Genomic DNA, 21,145 nt, shown 5'->3' with positions numbered 1-21,145 from the left:
CAGCAAACGGTAACTGAGTGCTTCCTGGGGATGCAAAATCCGGAGAGGGAGATTCGAATGATCACGAAAATGATGGTAGACGTGCAAAAGTAAATCCGAAAGAACAGGGAGAGAGGGGTAATCTCATCTGTGCCTTCTGCAGCGTCCTCACAACATCGAGGAAACGGAGATGCAGAGGCAAGTTACTTTGGGCTCTCCCACGGTCACGGTAACCAGTCAGGCAAGACAGAAACTCCATGCCTCCGTGGCGCTTCCCAACCAATTGGGCCGTGCGTGGTGCCAGTGACTTGGGGCATTGTCTCCTACTTCCTTCAGCAAATACTGAGTCAGAGATGTGCCACACACAGGCACTCGGAGAAAGACGATGCATGTGAGAAACAGACCGACCAGCCTGGCCTGGCCACAACACATGCGGAAGGATGCGCCCAAGTCCCAAGCCTGCCTCCTACGCCCCGTTTCACACGCTTTATGAGTGAGTACCGCCCACTCGCTACGCTATTGGACAACCTGGGATGAATGATAACAGGGCCAACGAAGGGAAAGGGGTGGACCCTCTTGCCCAGCGCCTCCCCCTTGGCCCAAGGGCTGTTTTGATTGGCAGATGACTTCAGTTCGGCCCCCGCTTTGAAGGCACCCGTCTGTCTCCCATTAGGTACGCGGCCTTTAACGCCCACTCTCCATGCCTTCCTCCGCTTTCCCCACCCACTTCCAGGACCAACCAATGGCTTCAAGGCAGAATATCCCCCCACAACCAATTAAAAACGGCTCTAAACTTGACGGACGACTTCCCGCCCCTAATCAGCCTAGCTCCTCCCCCAGGCCAATTGGTTTAGGAGAGGGGGGCGGGTGTATCCAATCAGCGCGACACAGGCCTCTTGATTGACCTACCGGTCCTCGCGCTGGCGTGTTGTGCCCTGAGGCGGGAGGAGGAGGAGGAGCGGGGAAGAAAACCTGAGCCAATCCTAGCCGCCTGCGCGGGAGGCCAATCGAACGCCGCGCCTTGGAGCGATTGCCCAATCCGCGAGAGGGGGCCGGCCGCATCCCTGACCAGGGCCAATAGGGCGTATTAGAGGGGCAAGAGCGACGTGCCACCGGAGCAATGATAGGCCTATATTGGGGGCTCGGGGGCGGGTCGGCGCCAGAGACGAGAAGAGCGGAGGGGAGGCCTCCTCCGCCGCCGCCATCTTGGACCGGGCCCGGTCAGCTTCCGCGGAGCCATCGGCAGACGCCGCGGCCTCCCTTGAGCCCCGACCCCGTCGTCAGAACAACCCCGGGCCCACTTCCCCCCACCCCACTTCCGCTTCGCGCCGCTATCGCGATAGCGCCCGGGCCCGGGGCGCGAGAAAAAGGCGGCGGGCGCTCGCCTCCCCCGCCTGTCGCGATAAGCTCCTCAGCGGCGGCGCCAGCTCCTGTGGTGAGAGCGTCAGGCTCGACTGGGCCGGACCCCTTCCCCTCCTCCTCGCGGCGCCGTCGACCGCCCTCCCCGCCGCCTCCCGCCCCGCGACACCGCCGCCTGTCGCGACATGGCCGCCCCCGCCCCCGTGCGGCGCCCCCGCCCCCGGCGCTCGAGGGCTCCTCGCGGGCGGCCCCTCCGGCCCCGCTCCCTCCTCCACGGCCTCGGCGGCGCCCGGGGTCCGCCCGCGACCCGGCCCCGCGTGGCGTCCGCGTCGGGCCCCGGGGGGTGTGAGGGCCGAGCCCCCTCCGCGTCGGTCTCGGCTGCTCGCTGGAAGGATGGAGGCGCCCTGGCCGCAGGTGCTGGCCCTCGGCGGCGGTCCCTTCTGCTGGGGGGCGGTCTCCGGGCGAGGCTGCCACCTTCACGTGGGCGTGGGGCTGCGAGCCCCCGGGACGGGAACCCTTGTGGGGGCGGGGCCCCCTTCCCAGGGCCACGTCCCTCCCGCCGCGATGCCAGCCTCCTTTCTGGACATGGGTGGGGGACGCCCTCCCCCGGGACGGAGCTGCCAGCTCCGGCACTTGGAGCCTCCGCCAAAGTTTGCACCGCTCAGTCTGGATGCAGACTCTGCCTCTCCGTCTGGGCTCCTCTCTCCCACCTCGGGGTCCATATGGCGGGGTCGTGTGGCTCCCTGGGTCTCGGGGACCTGTGCTGTCTTGGTGACACCTCCTAAGTGCTCGCCTTCTCCGTGTCGTTGGCGATCTCCTATTGTGGACAGTGCAAGTGCTGCTGCTGAGCAGTACCAGCCTCTCCGTTCAGGGGCTGTCACCTTCCCCGGGACGAACGCTCCCGCCCTTTTGGTTCGGGCTTTTTGACACCTTCCCCCACCGCCCTCCCTATATAGGCTGTCACTTCCCTGAGTCTCTGGTTTCTGTCCCCATTCACATCAGTCCCTCCGTTGGGGTGTAGTCTTTCCACCCCACTGGGTGGTTGTGTCATGTCCCTCACTGTGGATGTGTAAGCTTTCAGCAGTAGGGAACCTTCTTGATGTGAGCGGTTGTAGAGCCGGGGCTCACACCTACCCACACCCACCCCGCTGGAACCCCCTAGGAGTATGAGTCTTCATAGACCTGAGGTTCCTGTACTGGGAGGGGTGGGCCTTTCAGGCTGGGGTTGTGCTTTTCATCTAGGGTGAGGAACCTGTGTCGGTGTTGCCATCCCCAGGGATAAGGTTCCTGCCTGCCTTGGTATTGGTCCCTCTTGGATCTGAGGTGTCCGCGCCCCTCTGTGTGTGTTCCTCTGTGAGACTAAGGACCCTCTCAGGTGTAGGAGCCCAGGGTTAATGCTTCTGCCTCCTCCTTGTGATGTCTTGCTGTATGGGACAAAGGCTCCTGCCCTCTCTTGAGGCCCTGGTTCCTTGCTCTGGGGGTGTAAGGTGCCTGAGACTTGAGGGAGAGACCCGGTTGTCATCACCTTCCTGAGGACTAAAGATCTCTCTGGTGTAACCTTACCAAGGTGGGGTTCCCAGTCCCCCACCCTTGCTATGGGGCCTCCCAGTGGGGAGATAACTACCTCTGCCCCAGGACCTAACACATCTACCTTCCAGAGTCTCAGATCCTCTGTGTGGCTGCGTCAGCAGCCTCCTGGGTTAAGGATCGCCTTCCAGCATCACTTCCCACTAGGCTGGAGCTCCTCACCCCATGGTGCAAGGCCTCTCTGTGTGGGCACAGGACAGCCCCCAGGATTAGGGACCGCTTGGTGTTAGTTCCCCAGGACTAAGCCTTCTGCTCCTCCTGCCCTACCCTTCATCAGGTCTCCTGACAGTGTCAGCTCTCCTGAGGTGAACTTTTGGGGGCTCTTCTTTATTAGTCTTGGCTCCTCGTTTTAGGGTTGTTGGCTCCTGTGGGTCTGGCACACTGCTTACCCCATCCACCCCCTAGTTATGGGCTCCTTACTTGTGGGGATGTGCTTTCCTCTTGGACAAAGAATTTCTTTTTTTCGTTAAGTCTCCTGGGCCAGGGTTCTCAGATCCCTCAGTGCTGTTTGAGTCCCGGCACTGTGAGAGCACAAGTTCTTCTGTGCCTGAGATGCCCCTCTATCTCAGAGTGGGCCTGCCATGGTACCTTCCCCTGGAGGATCTTGGATTTCCCCAGAGCGGTGGGGCTCTTCTGTGGTGGCATCTCCACGTCAAGACTCAAGCTCTAGTTTCCTTTCTCTCTGACCCTTGCTGAGGGACCTAAGGTACAGGCACCCCTTTGATGTGGGGTATTTCTTTGGAGGGAGGGGTATTGTCTCTTGGGCTAAGGCTCCTGCCCACTGTAGTACCCAGCCTCTAGGGGTGCAAATGCCCTGGGCCCGTGGTACTTGCCCTTCTCTGTGGAGGAGCTGCCTCCCTCAGATCAGGTGTGTGCTCTCCGGGTCTCAGCTGTTGCCCACTTGGAGGTTCTGTCTGAAACATCACTTCTGGGCCCTGGCACCTGGCTTCCCACGCCTTCAGGACTTGCTACTGCCACAGTTCTATTCCCCTCTGGGGGTGTCAACTCCTCCCCTGGACTGGGTGTTCTGCCCCTACAGTGTGGGGACTGGAGAGGGCACCCTCTCCCTAAGGAGTGTGGTGCCTTATTTAGGGTAGAAACCAAATGTCTTCTCCCTTTGGGCCGGAGCGCCTGCCCATGCCCTGCTGTTGGGCTCCTGGGGCGGAGGCCAGGAGTCCAAGCTCTTCTTTAACATTCCTGTTCCCCCGGCAGTGAGAGGCTTTTCTGTGTTGGGGTGCTGGAGCTCAGGCCCACTCTTGGTCACGATCGCTGCACACCTCAGTATTGGGGTCTAGCCTCACGTGAGCTCCCAGATCGAAGGCGCCTGCCCCTTCCCAGTGTACTGAGTCTCCTCTGTGTGACTACCTCCTGGGTCTCTTGTCTGGCTGCTTTGCCTTCCTGGAGCTGGGATGTTCCTCAGGATTAGGTCTGGATTGGGCCCCACCTTGGCATGTCGGATGGTCCTGGGCCGAGGGTGCTACCATTTTCCTCTTGGCCCTTTACAGAGAAGATTACACTCGTACCTCAAGTCTAAGGTGCCACACTCACTACCACCCACCAGAAGGGGTCCCTAAGGAGGGCGCCAGTACGACCTCCCTGAGGTTGAGGGACCTGCCCCGTCCTCTGGGGGCCTCTGGTTCTAAAGCGTGCCCTCTGATCCACTCTCCCACATGGTAGCTACTAGCCACGTGTGATTTAAATTTTAACTAGTTAAAATGGAAATGAAAGGTTCAGTTCTTCCATTGCACTAGCCACATTTCAAGTGTTCAGTGGCACAGATTGCGCAGATACAGAACATTTCCATCATTGCAGAAAGTTCTGTTGGACAGGATTGTCCTTGAGATGTTCCCTTCCTGTGGGTGGGGACCCTCTTGGTATGACTTTCCTCTGAGTTGAAGCTCTTAGTCCCTGGTGTAGGGCGTTTCTTTGCAGTTAAGGGCTGCTCTGGAGTGCCCCTGCCCTGGGTCTGTAGAGTGGGAGCACCCCCCCCCCCCCGGGAGCTGTGCTTTTCAGTACAGGCCCCTCTCTGGGGGGGCGACCTCTGCTGGCAGCTCAGGAGTCCTCTTGGCATAACCCTCCCTCCCCCGTCTCCCCATCTCCCTTGGTCTTGGTGTCCGGCCCTAAGGTGTGGCTTCCCCTGGGCTAAAGCTCCTGGTGACCCCGCTTAGACCTCAGTCCCCTCTGGGTTGCATGTAACTTCCTTTAGAGTGAAGATGCCTCTGTCTAAGTATTGGGCACTTGCCCTGACGGTTTATGTTTCCCCGAGTCTAAGTTACCAATCCATTTGATATGGAATTCCTTTGTGTGTGCAGATAGCACTCTCACAGAGGAGTCCCTCTCCTCCTCTTGTCTCAGTACGAGTTCTCTCTTCTCCCGGCCCTCTTTGGGTAATGCCTTTTGCCCCCAAATCTCTAACCCTTCCTGGTATCAGACTTTTTGGGTTAGGAGTGTTGTCTCCTTTGGTTTAAGGATTCTGCTCTGAATAAACTTTGTAGAGGTCAGAGGCCCTCTTCTGCTTGGATCTAGCCTGCCTTACAGGTGGGTTTAGCTCTTCACAGTCACAGGCGTCTCCCCTCCGTCCCCTACAGCTCATGCACATGCAGCGTTAGGCCCTTCTCCCTGAGGAGCAACTGCTCTGTCTCCTGACTTGTCTGGCAGGGTAACCTCCCCCCGTGTTAGGATTCTGGTCACATCTGTAGGAAGTGTGGTTTCCAGGTCTATCCCTTCATCCCTAGCAGTCAGCTGTGTGCTGCATGAGTTTCTCCTGTTCTAAAGAATTCTTTTGAGTGTCCTCTGGGAAGAAGGTGCTTCATGCTCTAGGAATTTTCCACTTCGTGGGTCAGAGGCACACAAAGAGTATATCTATTTCCTTGTTTCAACAAACTTCCAGAGTCCTCCTATGAGCCAGACCCTGTGCTGGGCATTCGAGGCAGCACAGGGAGAACGGGGCCTGGTCTGTGTCATCGGATAGTAAATGCGTCTTCCCTTTACCGTCCCACACATCCCACTGTTCCCGACCTCCTTCATGTCTCTGGGTTTGGACCAGCCAGGGAATAAATGTGTATTCCTTCCCGATCTCTCCCAGCAGCGTCTGTCTCCAAGAGAGTATGAAGAGAGCGCGTCTGTAGGGCAGGGAAGATGGCGGACAAGCGCAAACTCCAAGGTACTGTGTTGACTGCCCACTGCTGTGTGGCCACATGCTCATTCTCCCTAGAACTCCTTTTTGGATGCCTGCTGCATTGGCAGGATGTTAACAGCCTTCCTTCCTTTCTGGCCAGGTGAGATTGATCGCTGCCTCAAGAAGGTGTCCGAGGGCGTGGAGCAGTTTGAAGATATTTGGCAGAAGGTACTAGGGCTGGGGCCCTAAAAATCTGGGTCTCCAGGGAGGAGAGCATAGGAAGAAGTTCAGGATTTCTGGGTGTCTACCAGGGAGAGGGGTTGCGTGTCCAGATGCTAAGGACCTAAGAGAAGCAGCTTTGAGATGGAGTTTGGGGGTGTCCCCAGTGTCCCCAGCCCACAGAGAAAGAGCCTGGAGCTTTACCACTGGAGTGGGCCCAGGGGCAGCCAGTGCCACACTGATGCCTGGATTCTCTCCATCCCCCAGCTCCACAATGCAGCCAACGCGAACCAGAAAGAAAAGTATGAGGCTGACCTAAAGAAGGAGATTAAGAAGCTTCAAGTGAGGGGCTGGGGGCCTGGACTCCTGTGTCCTGAGGGTGGAGGGAATGGGAAAAGTGGACTGCTGGGTCCCAGGGAGAGGAGGGGTCTAGGGGCCTCAGTGCCCGGGTCCTGAGGCAGTCCGACTGTCTTGCTTTTCCCAACTGCAGCGGCTGAGGGACCAGATCAAGACATGGGTAGCGTCCAATGAGATCAAGGACAAGAGGCAGCTCATAGACAACCGCAAGCTCATTGAGACGGTAGGAGCCCAGAGCCTGGTACCTGAGAGGTGGGAGGTGGCCAGATTCCTGGGTCCCTGGAGGGCAGAGGTGGAGCAGCCAGACTCTAGAAGTCCCTGAAAAGAGTAAAGCGTCTGCACCTAGGGAAAGGGGAGAGGAGATGGGCTGGGAGCCCAAGAGCTGGGCTCCCGAGGCTCAGGTCTGAGTGTCTGCTGGCCCTTAGTCAGCTCCTCTCCCCACTTCGGGAGCCCCCTGCCAACTGCGCTCTCCACAGCAAATGGAACGGTTCAAAGTTGTGGAGCGAGAGACCAAGACCAAAGCCTACAGCAAGGAGGGCCTGGGCCTGGCACAGAAGGTGGACCCTGCCCAGAAGGAGAAGGAGGAGGTCGGCCAGTGGCTCACGGTGAGTTGGGGTAGAGAAGAGGAGGTGACCTCAGGGCCCTGACCCCCAGGTGTTGGAGGAGATTTTGGCTGACCATCTGCCTTTCCCCTCCCTCTGTCCCCCAGAATACCATCGACACCCTAAACATGCAGGTGGACCAGTTTGAGAGTGAAGTGGAGTCACTGTCAGTGCAGACACGCAAGAAGAAGGGCGACAAGGATGTGAGTGGGGGGACCCGGTGCCCAGAGGACAGAGTTGGGCTGGCAAGCAGGAGAGGCTAGCTCTTCTGGCCTATGGGAGTCAGGGTCTGGGCTCCTGAGGCAGATGGGGCCGGCAGCTGGGACTAGGGGTCAAGAGGCAGGATCACGGGGGCTCAGCAGCTGACTGGGGGTGGTGCAGGGAGCAGGTGAGGCAGTCTCGGGTCTAGCCTGGGTGTCTGAGTACAGTGGGGCCCTCAAGAAGAGGAGCAGTTTGGGGGAGGGTGCTGAGTTCTGCATGGGTTGCAGAGTAAGTGTGAGACCTGAGAGACACCCAGGGCTGGGAGGTCCAGCAGCTGAAGCTGTGGCTTCACAGGACCTAGAGGGCCCCAGGTCCTAAGGAGGGGACAGTAGGTATGGACAAAGCAGGACATGGAGGATTGGTGCATTCAGCCTGAAGAAGAATAGTCTGGGACAAAGCCAAGTGCTAGGGGCTCAGATTCCAAAATTCCAGGAGTGTAGAGTGTGAGTTCACAGGGATGCAAACCGTGTCTACGTGTTGGCACAGGAAATACAGGGAACAGGGAGCTGGGGGGAGGGGGTAGCCTGGGAAGTGGGAGGTGTGCCAGAGTTGGGTGTCTGAGACTCTGAGGGGTTTGGAAACCAGGGGCTTGGAGGAGAAATAGAATAGCTCCTTGCAGAGAGCAGGGATTTGGAACTGGGGTTAGGATGTCAAATCCTAAAACGAATTGGGGCCTTGGCAGGTACCGTGAGCCTAGGTGCTAGGCTTCTGAATCTGGGCTCCCTTGGGGGTATCTGCATGGGGCGCATGGTGATGACAAAGATTCTCATGGTCATCAGCAGCGAGCTCTCCCCAAATGGGGATCGCCATTATTACTATTGGAGCAAGATGGGGAGGGGGCTGTTTCCATATCCCAGAGGGTGGTCAGAGCTGGTGAGTGGGCTTAGCAGAGAGGTGGGGACTTACAGCTGAGAGATCTGCGCGGGCAGATGAGGTGCAGGTAGTGCCAAGTTGTAGGGGAGGCACAGGGATCTCGGGGTCCTCTAAGGTCTCCAGGGACGTCTGAGGAGGCAGCTGTGGGATCCCTGAGGGGTCGGCAGCCTAAGATTGGGTTCCCACAGGGGTCAGAGGGTGGGCAGACTCCACACTGCCCCACGCCGGGAGGGGCCGGAGTGGAGCCTCTGGGCCTCCACAGGGGTCAGGGACTGAGGACAGGTTCTGTGGGGGCAGGAGGGGCGAGGCAGGCGCCTTGCAGCCCCTGAGCCTGGCCCTGGGCTCGCCAGCAGAAGCAGGACCGGATCGAGGGCCTGAAGCGGCACATCGAGAAGCACCGCTACCACGTGCGCATGCTGGAGACCATCCTGCGCATGCTGGACAACGACTCCATCCTCGTCGACGCCATCCGCAAGATCAAGGATGACGTCGAGTACTACGTCGACTCGTCCCAGGACCCCGACTTCGAGGAGAACGAGTTCCTCTACGACGACCTGGACCTCGAGGACATTCGTGAGGCCCCGGGTTGACCTGTGAGCGCAGGGTGGTGAGGGCCAGGTGGGGGGGCGTCTGAGCCAGCTCAGCACGCCCTCCCCTGCCCCCACAGCACAGGCGCTGGTCGCCACCTCCCCCCCCAGCCACAGTCACATGGAGGATGAGATCTTCAACCAGTCCAGCAGCACGCCCACCTCGACCACCTCTAGCTCTCCCATCCCGCCCAGCCCGGCCAACTGCACCACGGTGAGGCCTGGGGATCTGAGTCCCTGAGGAGCACAGAGCGTGCAAGGGCCAAGGCGTCGGGAGGCTGGGTCTCAGAAACACTGGCTAGAGTAATCGAGGCAGTGGGGATCTGGGTGTCAAGGGTCTGGGCCTTAAGGGCTGTAGAGAGCTGATAGGATGGACTCAGCCTCATGTGAGTCCTGGGTGTGGAGGTGGGAGGCTGGTGCATGGGGTGCCCAGGCAGCTGGATGTGTTGGGCAGGGATCAAAGGTTGGATTCCCTAAGGAGAGCAGCTTCCTGGTTCCTTAAGAGGCTGGCAGGTGGTGCTTGCTCCCAGAAGACAGTCCCTGGGGAGTCAGGATTTCAGTAGATTCCCTAGCGAGATAAGGCCATAGGTACTGGGGCCAGAAGGTCAGTCAGCTGGGTCCAGGTCCCTGGGAAGTTCAGAGATTGGCACCTGTCGGGGCCTTAGAGGTCTCAGGGGTTTCTGACTAGCCTCTCCCACCTCAGGAAAATTCTGAAGATGACAAGAAGAGGGGACGCTCGACAGATAGTGAAGTCAGCCAGGTGGGTCTAATGACATCTGACATTGACGAGCACATCACTTATTCCTTGGTTGGTTCTCAAAGGCTTATTAAGGCCTGAATACGGCCACAGTGCTGGGCTTCAGGGACACAGGTGGGTCAGAAGGTAGTGCTGCCCTGAGGGAGGCCTGTGGCATTAATCAGGGCAGGTGCGGATGGGCAGGCAAAGTGACTGACTGGTGCTGTGGTTGAAGGGGTGGCACGGGGTGACCACCTGGCCTGGTCAGGAGATGCTGCTCTGGAAGGGCATCGGCCCTGGGCGTTAGGGGAAGACTTGAGTTTGCTTAGCGGGGAAAGGTGGACGTCACAGGGTGAGGTGGTAGCAGGTAACACAGGCGAGTCGTAACCCAAAGCTTGGAAGTGTGGAGAGGTGAGCCTGGCCAGGTCTGCGGGGCTGACCATGAGTGCAGGACCATGGATTGTTGGTGAGGGGCCCTGACCTCGCTGACCAGCTCTGAAAGGGCCCACCAAGCCTGAGAAATGATAGACTTCTCAGAAATCAAGCAGGTTTCTTTCCTTCAGGACTTCTCAAGGCCTTGGTTGCACTGATGATGTACATTGCAAGCATCCAAGAGGGGAAGCACTTCCCAGAATTTCTTTTTTGCCCTAGTGAACCCTGTGAGTTCTGGTACCACCCCCAGGACAGGAGCACACTTTAGGAAACGCTGCTGCACGACAAGGATGTCGTCAGGCAGGAGCTTGGTGGACCCAAAGCCCCTCCATGGGCTGTCGGGAGGGTCGGGCCCATGGAGGACCCTGAGGCAGGCGGTGATGAGGCTGGTGTGGGACCTGGGCAAGCGGGTGTGCCTGGAAGGAGTCGATGGAGAGTCGCACTTGGTGCCTGGCGAGCATGAGGTGCCTGTGGGGCGTCAGGACGAGTCCAGGAGGCAGTGAGGACTTGTCTGTCAACAGCCTGACCACAGGGGTTGCCGTGGGCATGTTATTGGTTCTGCTGTCTGGAGTGTTGGTCGTTAACGGCCTATAAGTTGCTTTTGTGACCCTTGAAGTGACGTTCAGAATTACTGTCTGATTCTCAGCTGTTTTTCCTTCTTTTGGGCTTTCAGCTGCTTTCAGTTAATCTCGTACTGAGGACACTTAGGTGTTTCCCCCCGGCTCTCTGTCGCCAGACACCTGGGTTTTTCTTACGCCCAAGTTGTGTGTCAGATCCCCGTGGGACATTGTGGGGAGGTGTCCGGGCAAGATGTGGAAAGCTGGGTGCAGGCTAAACCTGCATGAGTGTTTTAAGTATGCGGGTGGTGATTCCAGCCATGAGGGTGAGTGAGGTCACCCAGGTCCCCAGGAGGCGAAGGGGCAGCTGGGGGCAGGGAGGCCAGCAATGACAATGGAACCCGTCTCGGGGAAGCAGGGGTGTGTGGGAGGCTTGGCAGACTTGCTGGCCCCCTGGGGTCTGACCCTCTTCTCTCTCCCACCCACAGTCTCCAGCCAAAAACGGCTCCAAGCCTGTCCACAGCAACCAGCACCCTCAGTCCCCAGCTGTGCCGCCCAGCTACTCCTCTGGCCCCCCGCCTGCCACCTCAGCCCTGAGCACCACCCCTGGCAACAATGGGGCCCCTGCCCCGGCAGCGCCCCCAAGTGCCCTGGGCTCCAAGGCCAGCCCAGCTCCCAGCCACAACTCGGGCACCCCCGCCCCCTATGCCCAGGCGGTAGCCCCGCCAGCCCCCAGTGGGCCCAGCACCGCCCAGCCCCGGCCCCCCAGTGTCCAGCCTGGTGGGGGAGGCGGAGGCAGCGGAGGAGGCAGCGGAGGAGGCAGCAGCAGTAGTAACAGCAGTGGAGGTGGAGGCGCGGGCAAGCAGAATGGTGCCACCAGTAAGCGGGGAGGCTGCCGGGGCGGGGAGCGGGGGCTCCTGGGGTAGCTGCTGATGACCCCTTTTCATTCCCTCTTGCTTCCCCCAGGTTACAGCTCGGTAGTGGCAGACAGCCCGGCAGAAGTGGCTCTCAGCAGCAGTGGGGGCAACAACGCCAGCAGCCAGGCTCTGGGCCCCCCATCTGGCCCTCACAACCCACCTCCCAGCACCTCGTGAGTGTCCTGCCTTCAGCAGGGTTGGGGACAAGCAGCCTTTTGGCACAAGGTTCCCTGCCCTTGTCAGTCGGGTCTTCCCTATGAGCTGTGTACCCACCTCTTTCCAGCTGGGACACTGTGTACATCTGTCCTCCAGCTTTGCCTTTGGAATGTTCTAAAACATTCCTCATCTAATTGGGATTGTTCTCAGAGCCCCACACTCCCTTGGTGAACTGCTAGAAGGCGCTCTGACTTCTCCTTTCCTGGAGGAGCTCTGGTTTTGCCCATCGCCCCTTACTGTTACCTGCCCCAGGGCCCACCTGACTCCATCGGAGGGCTCAGTGAAAGATTCCACAGTCTCCTTCCTCCCCCCAGCCGCCCCTACAAATATTAGATCAAACCACTCCACTGGGTCCCCGTTTCCCAGAAGAATGCCCCAAGACTGTTTAACCTCCTGTGTGGGACGGAGGGAAGACCAGCCCAGGGGGGCATCTGTCCAGGGCATCTTGTTTTGTGCTTGGAACATTCGCTTGCCATACCCTCCTCTTCCATGGACTATTCCAGAAAGCCTGCCTGTTTCCTAGTGAACATTCAGCCGTGTGGCCTCTGTTGGAGCATCCTGAGAATCCTCATTCCCAGCTCCCCAGCTCCTCTTTACTGATGGGAGATGACCCCACGGGCTGGTTCTGCCTTTGCCCTAAGAGCCCCTGCCCTCCCGTCTGTCCCTCAGCCTGCCCCTCGCAGGTCCCGTCTTTGTGTGTTGTCCCTGTTCTGATTCCTTCCCCTGATGGCCCAGGCCTTCCTGTCTATCCCACCCTCGGTGATTTCCCTCTAGCCCTACTCCCTTGTCCTCTCCCAAGGAAGGAACCCAGTGCGGCAGCCTCGACAGGCGCTGGGGGCGTGGCCCCAGGCTCAGGGAACAATGCTGGGGGACCCAGCCTCCTGGTGCCACTACCTGTGAACCCTCCCAGCTCCCCAACGCCCAGCTTCGGCGAGGCCAAGGCAGCCGGTGCCCTGCTCAACGGACCTCCGCAGTTCAGCACTGCCCCGGAGATCAAGGTGGGCCCTGCACATCCCCGGCGGGCCCCGAGTCTCTCTGTGCCCTGGCTCTGCCATCTTCGCTCCAGACATTTGCTGTCCCCTCCCTCCAGGTCTCTACCTGCCACCTCCAGCCTCTGCTCTCTGCTGCTCTGGCTCTCTCTCCCTGTGGTGCACTTGCTCCTCCTCCGAGTCTTCCCCTACCACCTGCACCCTCACCTTCTCTCTGGGCTTCTCCTCCACCCCGCCCCTCCCACCCCCCGCCCTGTCTGTCCTATAGCTTCTCTCCATTGCTCTGGGTGTCCACCATCATCCTCCAGCCCTCAGTCTCCATCCCCTTGTCTTAAGACACACTTCTCTCTATTTACACGCCCACTGTCCAACTTACCATCCTCCTTTTCCCTTGAAGAAACCATTTAAGCTGAGAAAACACTGTTGACGTCTGCTCTGAGCCATATTTGAGTGGGGTAGATGCACCCAGTTCCTGCCTTCTCTGTACAGGGAGCAGAGCGTGACCGTACAGGGCGTGTCTGGTCAGGGCAGGGGCAGAGGGTGCTGTGGACCCACACAGGCACATCTGACTTAAACCTGGGGGGAGCGCCCAGCAAGCCCTCTTGTGGGGGTGATATCTAAGCTGGGACCCGGACCAGGGTGGGTGTGGTCCCAGTGGCAGGAAAGGCTATCAGAGGAAGCAGTGGTTCTCCCATGCAGGAGTTCTAGGAGGGGCTGATGTCGGAGTGGTAGTTGGAAGGCTAGGCACGGGGTTCAGCAGAGAGAGGAGGGGGGTGTCCACTCTGCAGGACAGGGTGCAGGCTGTCTGCAAGGCCGTGATGGCAGCGTGTCGCTGGAGAGGGCGTTGGGGTCCTGATCACCAGGGTCTGGAATGGCAGCAGCAGGACGTCGGGGAGACTTCCTGGGCCGGTGTGTTTTCGCCTGGGTTCCACAGGGTGTGAGTGCCCGCCTGCGCAGGTCCAAGGCTTCAGTGCCTTGGGTGCCTCCCTTCATCTGGAAAACGGACTTGATCACTCTTACACCTCCAGATGGGGTGGCTGCGAGGTCTGCCTCCTTAGTGATGTCACATGGTGCAGCTGGCAGTGAGTGGGTGTTCTCCAGGTGTGTCAGAGAGGTGTGTCCACTGGGTCTCCTGTGACAGAAATGGCACACCACACGTCTTTCCTCTGTAGTGTGTCACTGTAGCTAGTATGTACCTTCAGCATCACCACACAGTATCACACAGTAGGGCCCACGCCTACTAGGTGCTCCTCTTCGGTCAGTAGTTCCCTCGTGTCCTGTTTTTGTCCCCACTGTTGGGGGCGCCTGTGAACGTTCTTTTATACTAATGGCCTTTGCTGAGCTGACCTTCCCGCTAGAGCAGGCTAGTGCCCAGGCCTGAGTACTGTACCAGCTCTCTGCCCCGGGCACTGAGGCCAGGCACCTCTTCCCTCCCCAGGCCCCTGAGCCTCTGAGCTCTCTGAAGTCCATGGCAGAGCGGGCAGCCATCAGCTCTGGCATCGAGGACCCCGTGCCGACGCTGCACCTGACTGAGCGAGGTGAGGGTCCGGGCATGGTGGAGGCGACCCGGTGAGGAGGGGCTGGCCCCGCACCAGCCTCACCTGAGGGCCTGGCCCTGCCCTCCCCACAGACATCATCCTGAGCAGCACGTCGGCTCCCCCAGCCTCAGCCCAGCCGCCCCTACAGCTGTCAGAGGTGAACATCCCACTGTCGCTGGGTGTGTGTCCACTGGGGCCTGTGCCCCTCACCAAGGAGCAGCTCTACCAGCAGGCCATGGAAGAGGCCGCCTGGCACCACATGCCCCACCCCTCAGACTCCGAGCGTATCCGGTGAGGGGTCATGGGGGTGAGGGTGGGGGCCGGGACCCCTGAGTCTGAGGGAGGAACCTGTGGTGGGGATCTGGCTCCCTGGTCCTGAGACACTAGGTGAAGCTTGCTGGCCCTCATAAAATGCTGGGCACCTGACTTGGGGCTTTCCACAGAGGCGGGGACTGAGGAGTTCAGTGTTGGGGTGTTAGGTGCCTGAGAAGCTCCCACTGATCTGTGTGAGGTGGGGAAGCAGGGAGGCCAGGTTCCGCCTGCCTTGGTAACAGAGGCTGTGGGCAGATGAGGGGTGGGTTTCTGCCCCCCCCCCCCCCCCGATGCAGAGCAGGGGTTGGCGGGCACTGGAATTAATCCTCCTGTGCCCCACAGGCAGTACCTCCCCCGGAACCCCTGCCCGACGCCCCCCTACCACCACCAGATGCCACCCCCACACTCGGACACCGTGGAGTTCTACCAGCGCCTGTCGACTGAGACGCTCTTCTTCATCTTCTACTATCTGGAGGTACAGCAGGGCCCCCGGGGCAGCCTCGGGCCCCCCGGCTTCGCCGCCACCGCCGCCGTCCCCCCTCGGGCTGGAGGGGCGAGGTGGGTGCCCCACTGCGGCCACTGGGACCGCACCCCCTCCCTATCCCCAAGTCCCGGGCCCCCCTCAAACTGGCCCCTGTCCCCGCTTCCAGCACAGAGGTTCAGGGCTAGGTTGGTCCACTGCAGCTGCTGGGGAGCCCCAGCCCCACTTCACCCTCTGGCATGGCCCACAGTGCCTGTCCCCAGTTCAGTCTCGGCTGTCCCTGCACACTGCTCACTGGCACATCCTTGGGCCTCCCTGGAGACCACTAGGAAACTGTCCAACCTCTGCCTGACCCCAGTGAGTTATGGAGAACCTTCACCCTCATCCCGCCGTGGGAAACTTTCTAAGTTGCCTCCTCTCTCAGTTCTCATCACACATTAGTTTCTCTTGCTTCTCAAAGCTTCTCTGAAAGCAATTTCCACCTCCTGTCTCATTTTCCTTCTCCTGACCAGCATTGGTATGTTCTGTGCCCCAGCCCATCTCCAACTGGATTGTCCAGTCCAACCTCGGTCTGTGGCGGGGCCTGGGGGCAGCCCTGTTGCCCTGCCCTGTCCCCCTCACCCTCTCCCAGTTTGGGGGCCTCCTGATCCCCCGCTCCACCCTTCCTCCCCCAGGGCACTAAGGCGCAGTACCTGGCAGCCAAGGCCCTAAAGAAGCAGTCGTGGCGATTCCACACCAAGTACATGATGTGGTTCCAGAGGCACGAGGAGCCCAAGACCATCACCGATGAGTTCGAGCAGGTGAGGGCCCCTCCCTGTGCCCCGCCCACTCTGGTCCCGCTGGTGGAGTCAGGGTAGAGTCCTCGCTCCACACGCAGGCTCGCACCCCTGCTGGCCTCTCCTGCTTCCCCCCTTCACCACCAGCCTTCAGCCAGCTCGGTTCCTTAGGCCATTTGTTCACCTGAGCCACTTGAGTCACATTCATTCTTCACTTGGCCAATTCCTAGTCCCCCCGTAGGTCCTAGCCTAAACGTCCCTTCCTCAGAGGAGCCTTCCCAGCCACGCAGCCTGTGCCTCCGCCGTGCGCCTCTCCTGTGGCGCAGTGGTGTTTGTGGTGTCTCCCACCCAAGACCACGGCTGCACTGCACAGAGACCTTGTCAGTCTCCTTCCCCTGGTCCCCAGCACCAGCAGAGCAGGGGCTCAGCAAATACAAATGGGGAAGCTATTTGTTTTAATGACCTTCTTGTGTTCTGATAATTGATTGGAACCTCCCACTTCTCTCAAACACTCTGGAGCCAGACTACCTGGGTTTGAACCTAACTCTAGCTGGGTGACCTTGGGCAAATCACTTGAATCTCTGTCTGCATTTCCTCATGTGTAAAAACAGGGTGACAGGACCCACCTTATGTAGTTGTTATGAGGATTAAATGAGTTAATAACATGTAAGTACTTAATGGTGCCTGCTACGTAGTAAGTGTCATGGGCGTATTTTGTTTCAAATTACTTTTAGTTGGTGTGTTCTGTTCCACAGTGGTTTTTCCACCAAATATTTGCCTGATGCCAAGTACTGAACAAGGTCCTTGTCCTCAGAGCTCAGTCCCCTCCCCTCAGTTCTTTGAAGCATTTCAGACATTCATTCAGAACCCAGCCCCCTTCCCCGTGTCCTCTGACGCTAACCGCAGACTTCCTGCCCGTCCTGCTTTGGTCCAGAGTAATCATCCGAGTTAGTTTATTTCACGGCATCAGTCAGTCCTTCCAAGAGTCCCACACCATCACTGTCACCAATAAAACGTCTGTCCCAGCAGCGCGCCTGGATGTAGACTCTGAGCCTGTTCCATTCTCTAGGACGGGGTAATGGCCTCAAGGGTTTTGTGAAGACTAAATGCTAGGATATACATCACGTACTCTGCACCTGATCAGTGCTCAAAAGCCACAGCCATCATGAGAAGCAATAGAAGGCTTTCCAAATGTGCCGGGGCTGAGGCCCAGCTCTGGCACGCGACCTCGGGCGTGACCTCTCTGCGCCTCCCTCCGTTTCCTCTAAAGCAGGCGTGATAACGTTTCCTACCTGAGAAGAGCATGCATGCAGGGCAGTTGGCCTGGTGCCTGGCACATCCGTGGCCCTAAGAACTGTCCCCTCTGTCTGTCGGTCCGGCCCAGATCCCCGACCACCTCCTCGTCCACTCACTGACCGCCTTCTCCCCCGGCCAGGGCACCTACATCTACTTTGACTACGAGAAGTGGGGCCAGCGGAAGAAGGAAGGCTTCACCTTTGAGTACCGCTACCTGGAGGACCGGGACCTCCAGTGACACCGGCCCCTCCCTCCACCCTCCCCTCCCCCCGCATGCTGATCCCCCTGCCCAGGTGAAGGCCCTGCCCTGGAAGACTTGGGGGAGGCCCCAGGCCATGGGGCAGCCTCCTCCCCCAGGAAGCAGGGAGGCGGCTGGGAGGTTTTGTCTTCCTCCCAGCCCCGCCCTGGGGGCCCGGGGGCGAGGGCTGCCCCCTCCTCCCCTCCCCAGTGAGGGACATTTTTTGGTAAACCTATTTTCATTTTGGAAAATATTTATGAATAAATAGTTTTATATGACGGCTGGCAGCAGCGGCCTCTCCTGTACCCCTCAGGAGTCAATGAGCCAGGCGGGGTCCTGCCGGCGGGGGCGCCGGGCCAGCTGGGGGTTGAACTGGGAGTTGTACCGCCTCCGCCGATCGTCCGCCTCTTCTGGCTGATCCTCCTGGGACACCCTGCCTTGGACTCGGGCCAGCAGGGCCTCTGCACGAGCCCTCTCAGCCACTTCTCGCCGGAGACGTTCAGCTCGAAGCTGGTCCAGGGACGGGGGTCTGGGAGAAAAGGAGTCCAGTCAGAAAGCTAGTACCCCTAGGAGGGCCCACCCTCCCCAGCCTCTTGAAGAGGGCTCTATAACTGGAGCCCCTGCCCGAGGCCAGGGTGCTGGCCTTACCCCCCCAGGGGCAAGGACCCAGGCCTCCCCTCACGTGGGCCTCTGTCCTCCCCAGGCTTTATAGTCAGGTGCCCCTCAGGCCGCTGTAGATCAGCTGTGTGACCTGAGCACACCCTGGCCCTCGGGGCCTCAGCTTCCCCTTCGGGAGAAGAAAGGAGACTGGTCAGTCTATACCCTTTGCTCATGGGGGCTGGCGTCCTGGGGCACAGACCCGCTTTTCCCTAGCCCAGTGGTTCTCAAACTCGTTGGCCTCTTAAAAATGGACCCCAAGAGCTTTTGTTTCAGTGAATTTATCTACTAATACTAAGAAAACTTGAAGACACAAGCGTGTGTTCCCCAGCCATCAGAGCAGTGGCATCTTCTCACATCACAGAGCCTCTGGAAACCTCCACTGTACACTTGAGAATGAGAGTGAAAAAGTTATGTGGTGGTGTTATGAAAACAGATTTGACTGCAGACCCCCTGAGGGGTGTCAGGCCCCCCCAGGTCGCTGGAGCCCACATCGAGAACCATTTCTCTACCCAGCCAGCTCCTGACTGAGTGTCCTCCTGTCGCAGCCAGAGCTTCTGTGGTGCCCACACAGGCCATGGCAGGCTTCCTTACTCTTTGGGCCGATGCTTCTCAGACCCCTCCTTCTTTTCCTTTTTGTTGCAACCACCACTGTCACCACTGTGCCGTCTCTTCTTCCCCAGATGCTTCTGCATCTCACACAGAGGGTCCAGGCGGTTCTTGATCTTCTCATCTGGTCCAGGGCCAGGTGGGGGGTTCCCTCGCCTGGGGGGGAGCTGGTACCAAGGGGGCTGTGTCTGGGCTTCCGCTGCACTCTGGCCCAGGTATGTCAGGATGCCCAGAGCTTTCTCTTGCTTCTCCTGAGGGGACGAGAAAATATGGAAGAGAGAATGTCAAGTGTGTCTCCCCTTGGGGAGCCTTGGATGTGACCACAGGGACCCCCAAGGCGGCGGAGGCAGAACCAGTCATTCAGCCAATAGTTGAGGGCCTATCATGAGCCAACTCTGCCAGGTGCTGGGGACACAACAGACCGACACAGGTGGGCTCCTGCCCTGGGAGGACAACGGCAGGTTCAGTAACAAAAAGCATGGGAAGGGGAGGATGGGGTGGAACTGCTTTAGGGTTCAAAGGTGGCACCTTCAGGGAGATAACTTGAAGAAAAACCTAAAAGAAGCAAGTAAGGCAAAGGAGGGACTGAGGCAGGCGGCAGGCAATCAGAGTCTGGTGAGAAATTCCTGAGAGTGGGTGAGTGTCAGGATCTGGTTTACACTTTGCAAAGCTCCTTAACACTTTCCAAATCTCTCTAGGGTCCTGACATAAGGTTGGAGATCTGAGGGGTCTGTACCTAGCAGCCCCAGAGCTGGGGGCTCCAGCACCCGCTTCCAAGTCTCCGCAGGCCTGGATGGCAATAACTGACACACTCACTTACCCCCACCATCTCCCTGTACTCCTGTCGGTCACATAGTGGGGCAGAGTGCCCTTCCCCCAGCTCTAGCCTGACTGCTGTGATGCAGGGTGAGGCCAGCTTACTTTCTCCTGTCGCTTTTCTTCCTCGTACTCTTTATTGCCTCCAGTCACCCCTTTCCCTTCCTCCAGCAGCTCCCGAAACAGGTCCACAGGGCCAGAACTTGGGGCTCCCCGCTTTGCTGCTTCCAGCTCAGGTAGCAAGTTCTGATGCCTGGCTTTCTTCCGCAGGAATTCTGTGCGGGCCTGGGGGAAAAGAAAGGTACAGGCAGAACATTGAGAATCTAGATGTAATTCAAGGAACTGAGTCTGGTGCCGACCACAGAAAATCGCAGCCCATAGTGCGGGGGACTACAAGAAAGGGAGCAGAGGCACTAGGAGCCCGGAAGAGCACCCGTCCCAGGGTGGGGAGTGAGGCAACGCCTTTCAAACAGTAAGCCAGAGGGTTCTTAATCTCGGGTGACACAATAAAAACAACTATGAAGGCAGCCAAAACGTGTATTAGGACAGGCGCTCTGAATTCCAGGCAGGGCCCCAAGTCGCTACCCCCAGCTTATTTGCAGTTTCTACTCATAAATGTGAATTTTAAAAGCCAAGGCCACTTCCCAGCTAGTGCTGAGGATCAGATTGGCTAAAGGACTGAAAGGTGGGTGTAAACCAGAGGTTAGGAGCTATAAAGAGAGCCTCTGGTGTTTGTGTGTGAGTCCAGTGCAGGGAAAGGGCTCGCCCACGGAGCGGAATCGGCTTGTCCCACTGTCACTTCGCTGTGGCTTCCTCGGAAGCCATCTCACTTCTCTGAAGGTAGGTGACAGCGTCCCTCTAAGAACGAACGGCGCTTGAGAGATTTCGCAAGTAAGCGCTCTGCACTGTGCAAGCATACAGCAGGCACTCAATAAACAGGTTGTGTAGGCAAACTAAAAAGTGGTCCGAGGTTCCTTGAACTGCCCAGGGGTTCATTTATTCATAAGCTCCTACTCTATGCCAGGCACCGCTTTGGCCTGGCGAAGCACGCGAATAGGGGAAATCAACGCGAGGGCGAGGGCGAAGGGGTCCCCGCGCAGACCCGAACGCACTTCCACCCGCGCTGGGTCCCTAAACCCGCACGGGACGCACTGCGCCTGCGCTGCCCTCACTTCCGGTTCCCCCCCCCCAGGCGCCTGCGCGGTCGGCCCGGGAGCCCTGCCCGGCCGCACTCGGACCTTACCTCCTGCTGAGCGAGCAGCACCCTCCGCTCACGCTCTTTCTCCTCCTCTCGGGCCTGGGCCTCGTCACGCCGCACGCGGGCGACATTGTCCTTGTTCCGGACGTGCCAGCTCTTCTTGGGCAAGATATTCATGGCGCCGTAGTCGTCCACAGACTGGCAGGCCCGCCTCCTAAGCACTTCCGATTGGCGAGAGGATGCCCCTCCCTGTTGTTCCCGTCTCGGACACGGATTGGCCCTGGGCTAATTGACACGCCCCCTCAGGGTCTGTAGCGAGAGCTGATTGGCTGAGATTCTCGTCCCGAATCGCGCTTGGTGTCGCCTAGCGACTGCCTCGTATGAAGGTTCTGGGCCAACGACGAATGTCCCCGCCCCCGACGCTACCGGACGCGG

General features: G+C 59.0%; 2 protein-coding genes across 4 annotated transcripts; one reads left to right on the top strand and one right to left on the bottom strand.

The window, feature by feature from the left end:
• Window positions 1–1,169: 1,169 nt before the first annotated feature.
• On the top strand, window positions 1,170–17,708 carry CNOT3 (CCR4-NOT transcription complex subunit 3). Of its 3 annotated transcripts, none has more exons than XM_014794264.2 (18): window positions 1,170–1,414; window positions 6,014–6,088; window positions 6,204–6,271; window positions 6,530–6,604; window positions 6,753–6,842; window positions 7,096–7,224; window positions 7,329–7,424; window positions 8,706–8,928; window positions 9,023–9,156; window positions 9,646–9,702; window positions 11,156–11,546; window positions 11,634–11,757; window positions 12,600–12,798; window positions 14,228–14,327; window positions 14,420–14,618; window positions 14,982–15,114; window positions 15,795–15,920; window positions 17,332–17,708. In XM_014794264.2, exons 2-18 carry the CDS (start codon window positions 6,064–6,066, stop codon window positions 17,428–17,430), a joined length of 2,268 nt encoding a protein of 755 aa, XP_014649750.1. In that variant the 5' UTR covers window positions 1,170–1,414; window positions 6,014–6,063; the 3' UTR covers window positions 17,431–17,708. The 3 variants fall into 3 exon arrangements, with proteins under 3 accessions (XP_014649750.1, XP_014649749.1, XP_004439111.1); XM_014794263.2 differs by having other exon boundaries at window positions 6,011–6,088; XM_004439054.3 differs by having other exon boundaries at window positions 1,171–1,414; window positions 8,709–8,928.
• On the bottom strand, window positions 17,666–20,943 carry LENG1 (leukocyte receptor cluster member 1). The gene is made up of 4 exons (XM_004439056.3): window positions 20,756–20,943; window positions 19,618–19,797; window positions 18,682–18,947; window positions 17,666–17,959 (listed from the first exon to the last, which is right to left on the bottom strand). The coding sequence occupies exons 1-4, from the start codon at window positions 20,885–20,887 to the stop codon at window positions 17,740–17,742; spliced, it is 798 nt and encodes a 265-aa protein (XP_004439113.1). The 5' UTR covers window positions 20,888–20,943; the 3' UTR covers window positions 17,666–17,739.
• Between the last annotated feature and the right edge of the window lie 202 nt (window positions 20,944–21,145).

Source organism: Ceratotherium simum, chromosome 33, assembly GCF_057802395.1.
Source record: "Ceratotherium simum simum isolate JZ-2026a chromosome 33, ASM5780239v1, whole genome shotgun sequence".
NCBI classification, from domain to species: Eukaryota; Metazoa; Chordata; class Mammalia; order Perissodactyla; family Rhinocerotidae; genus Ceratotherium; species Ceratotherium simum.
The sequence above is the reverse complement of the archived record's forward strand: the minus strand, read 5'-3'. Positions and strand labels throughout refer to the sequence as shown.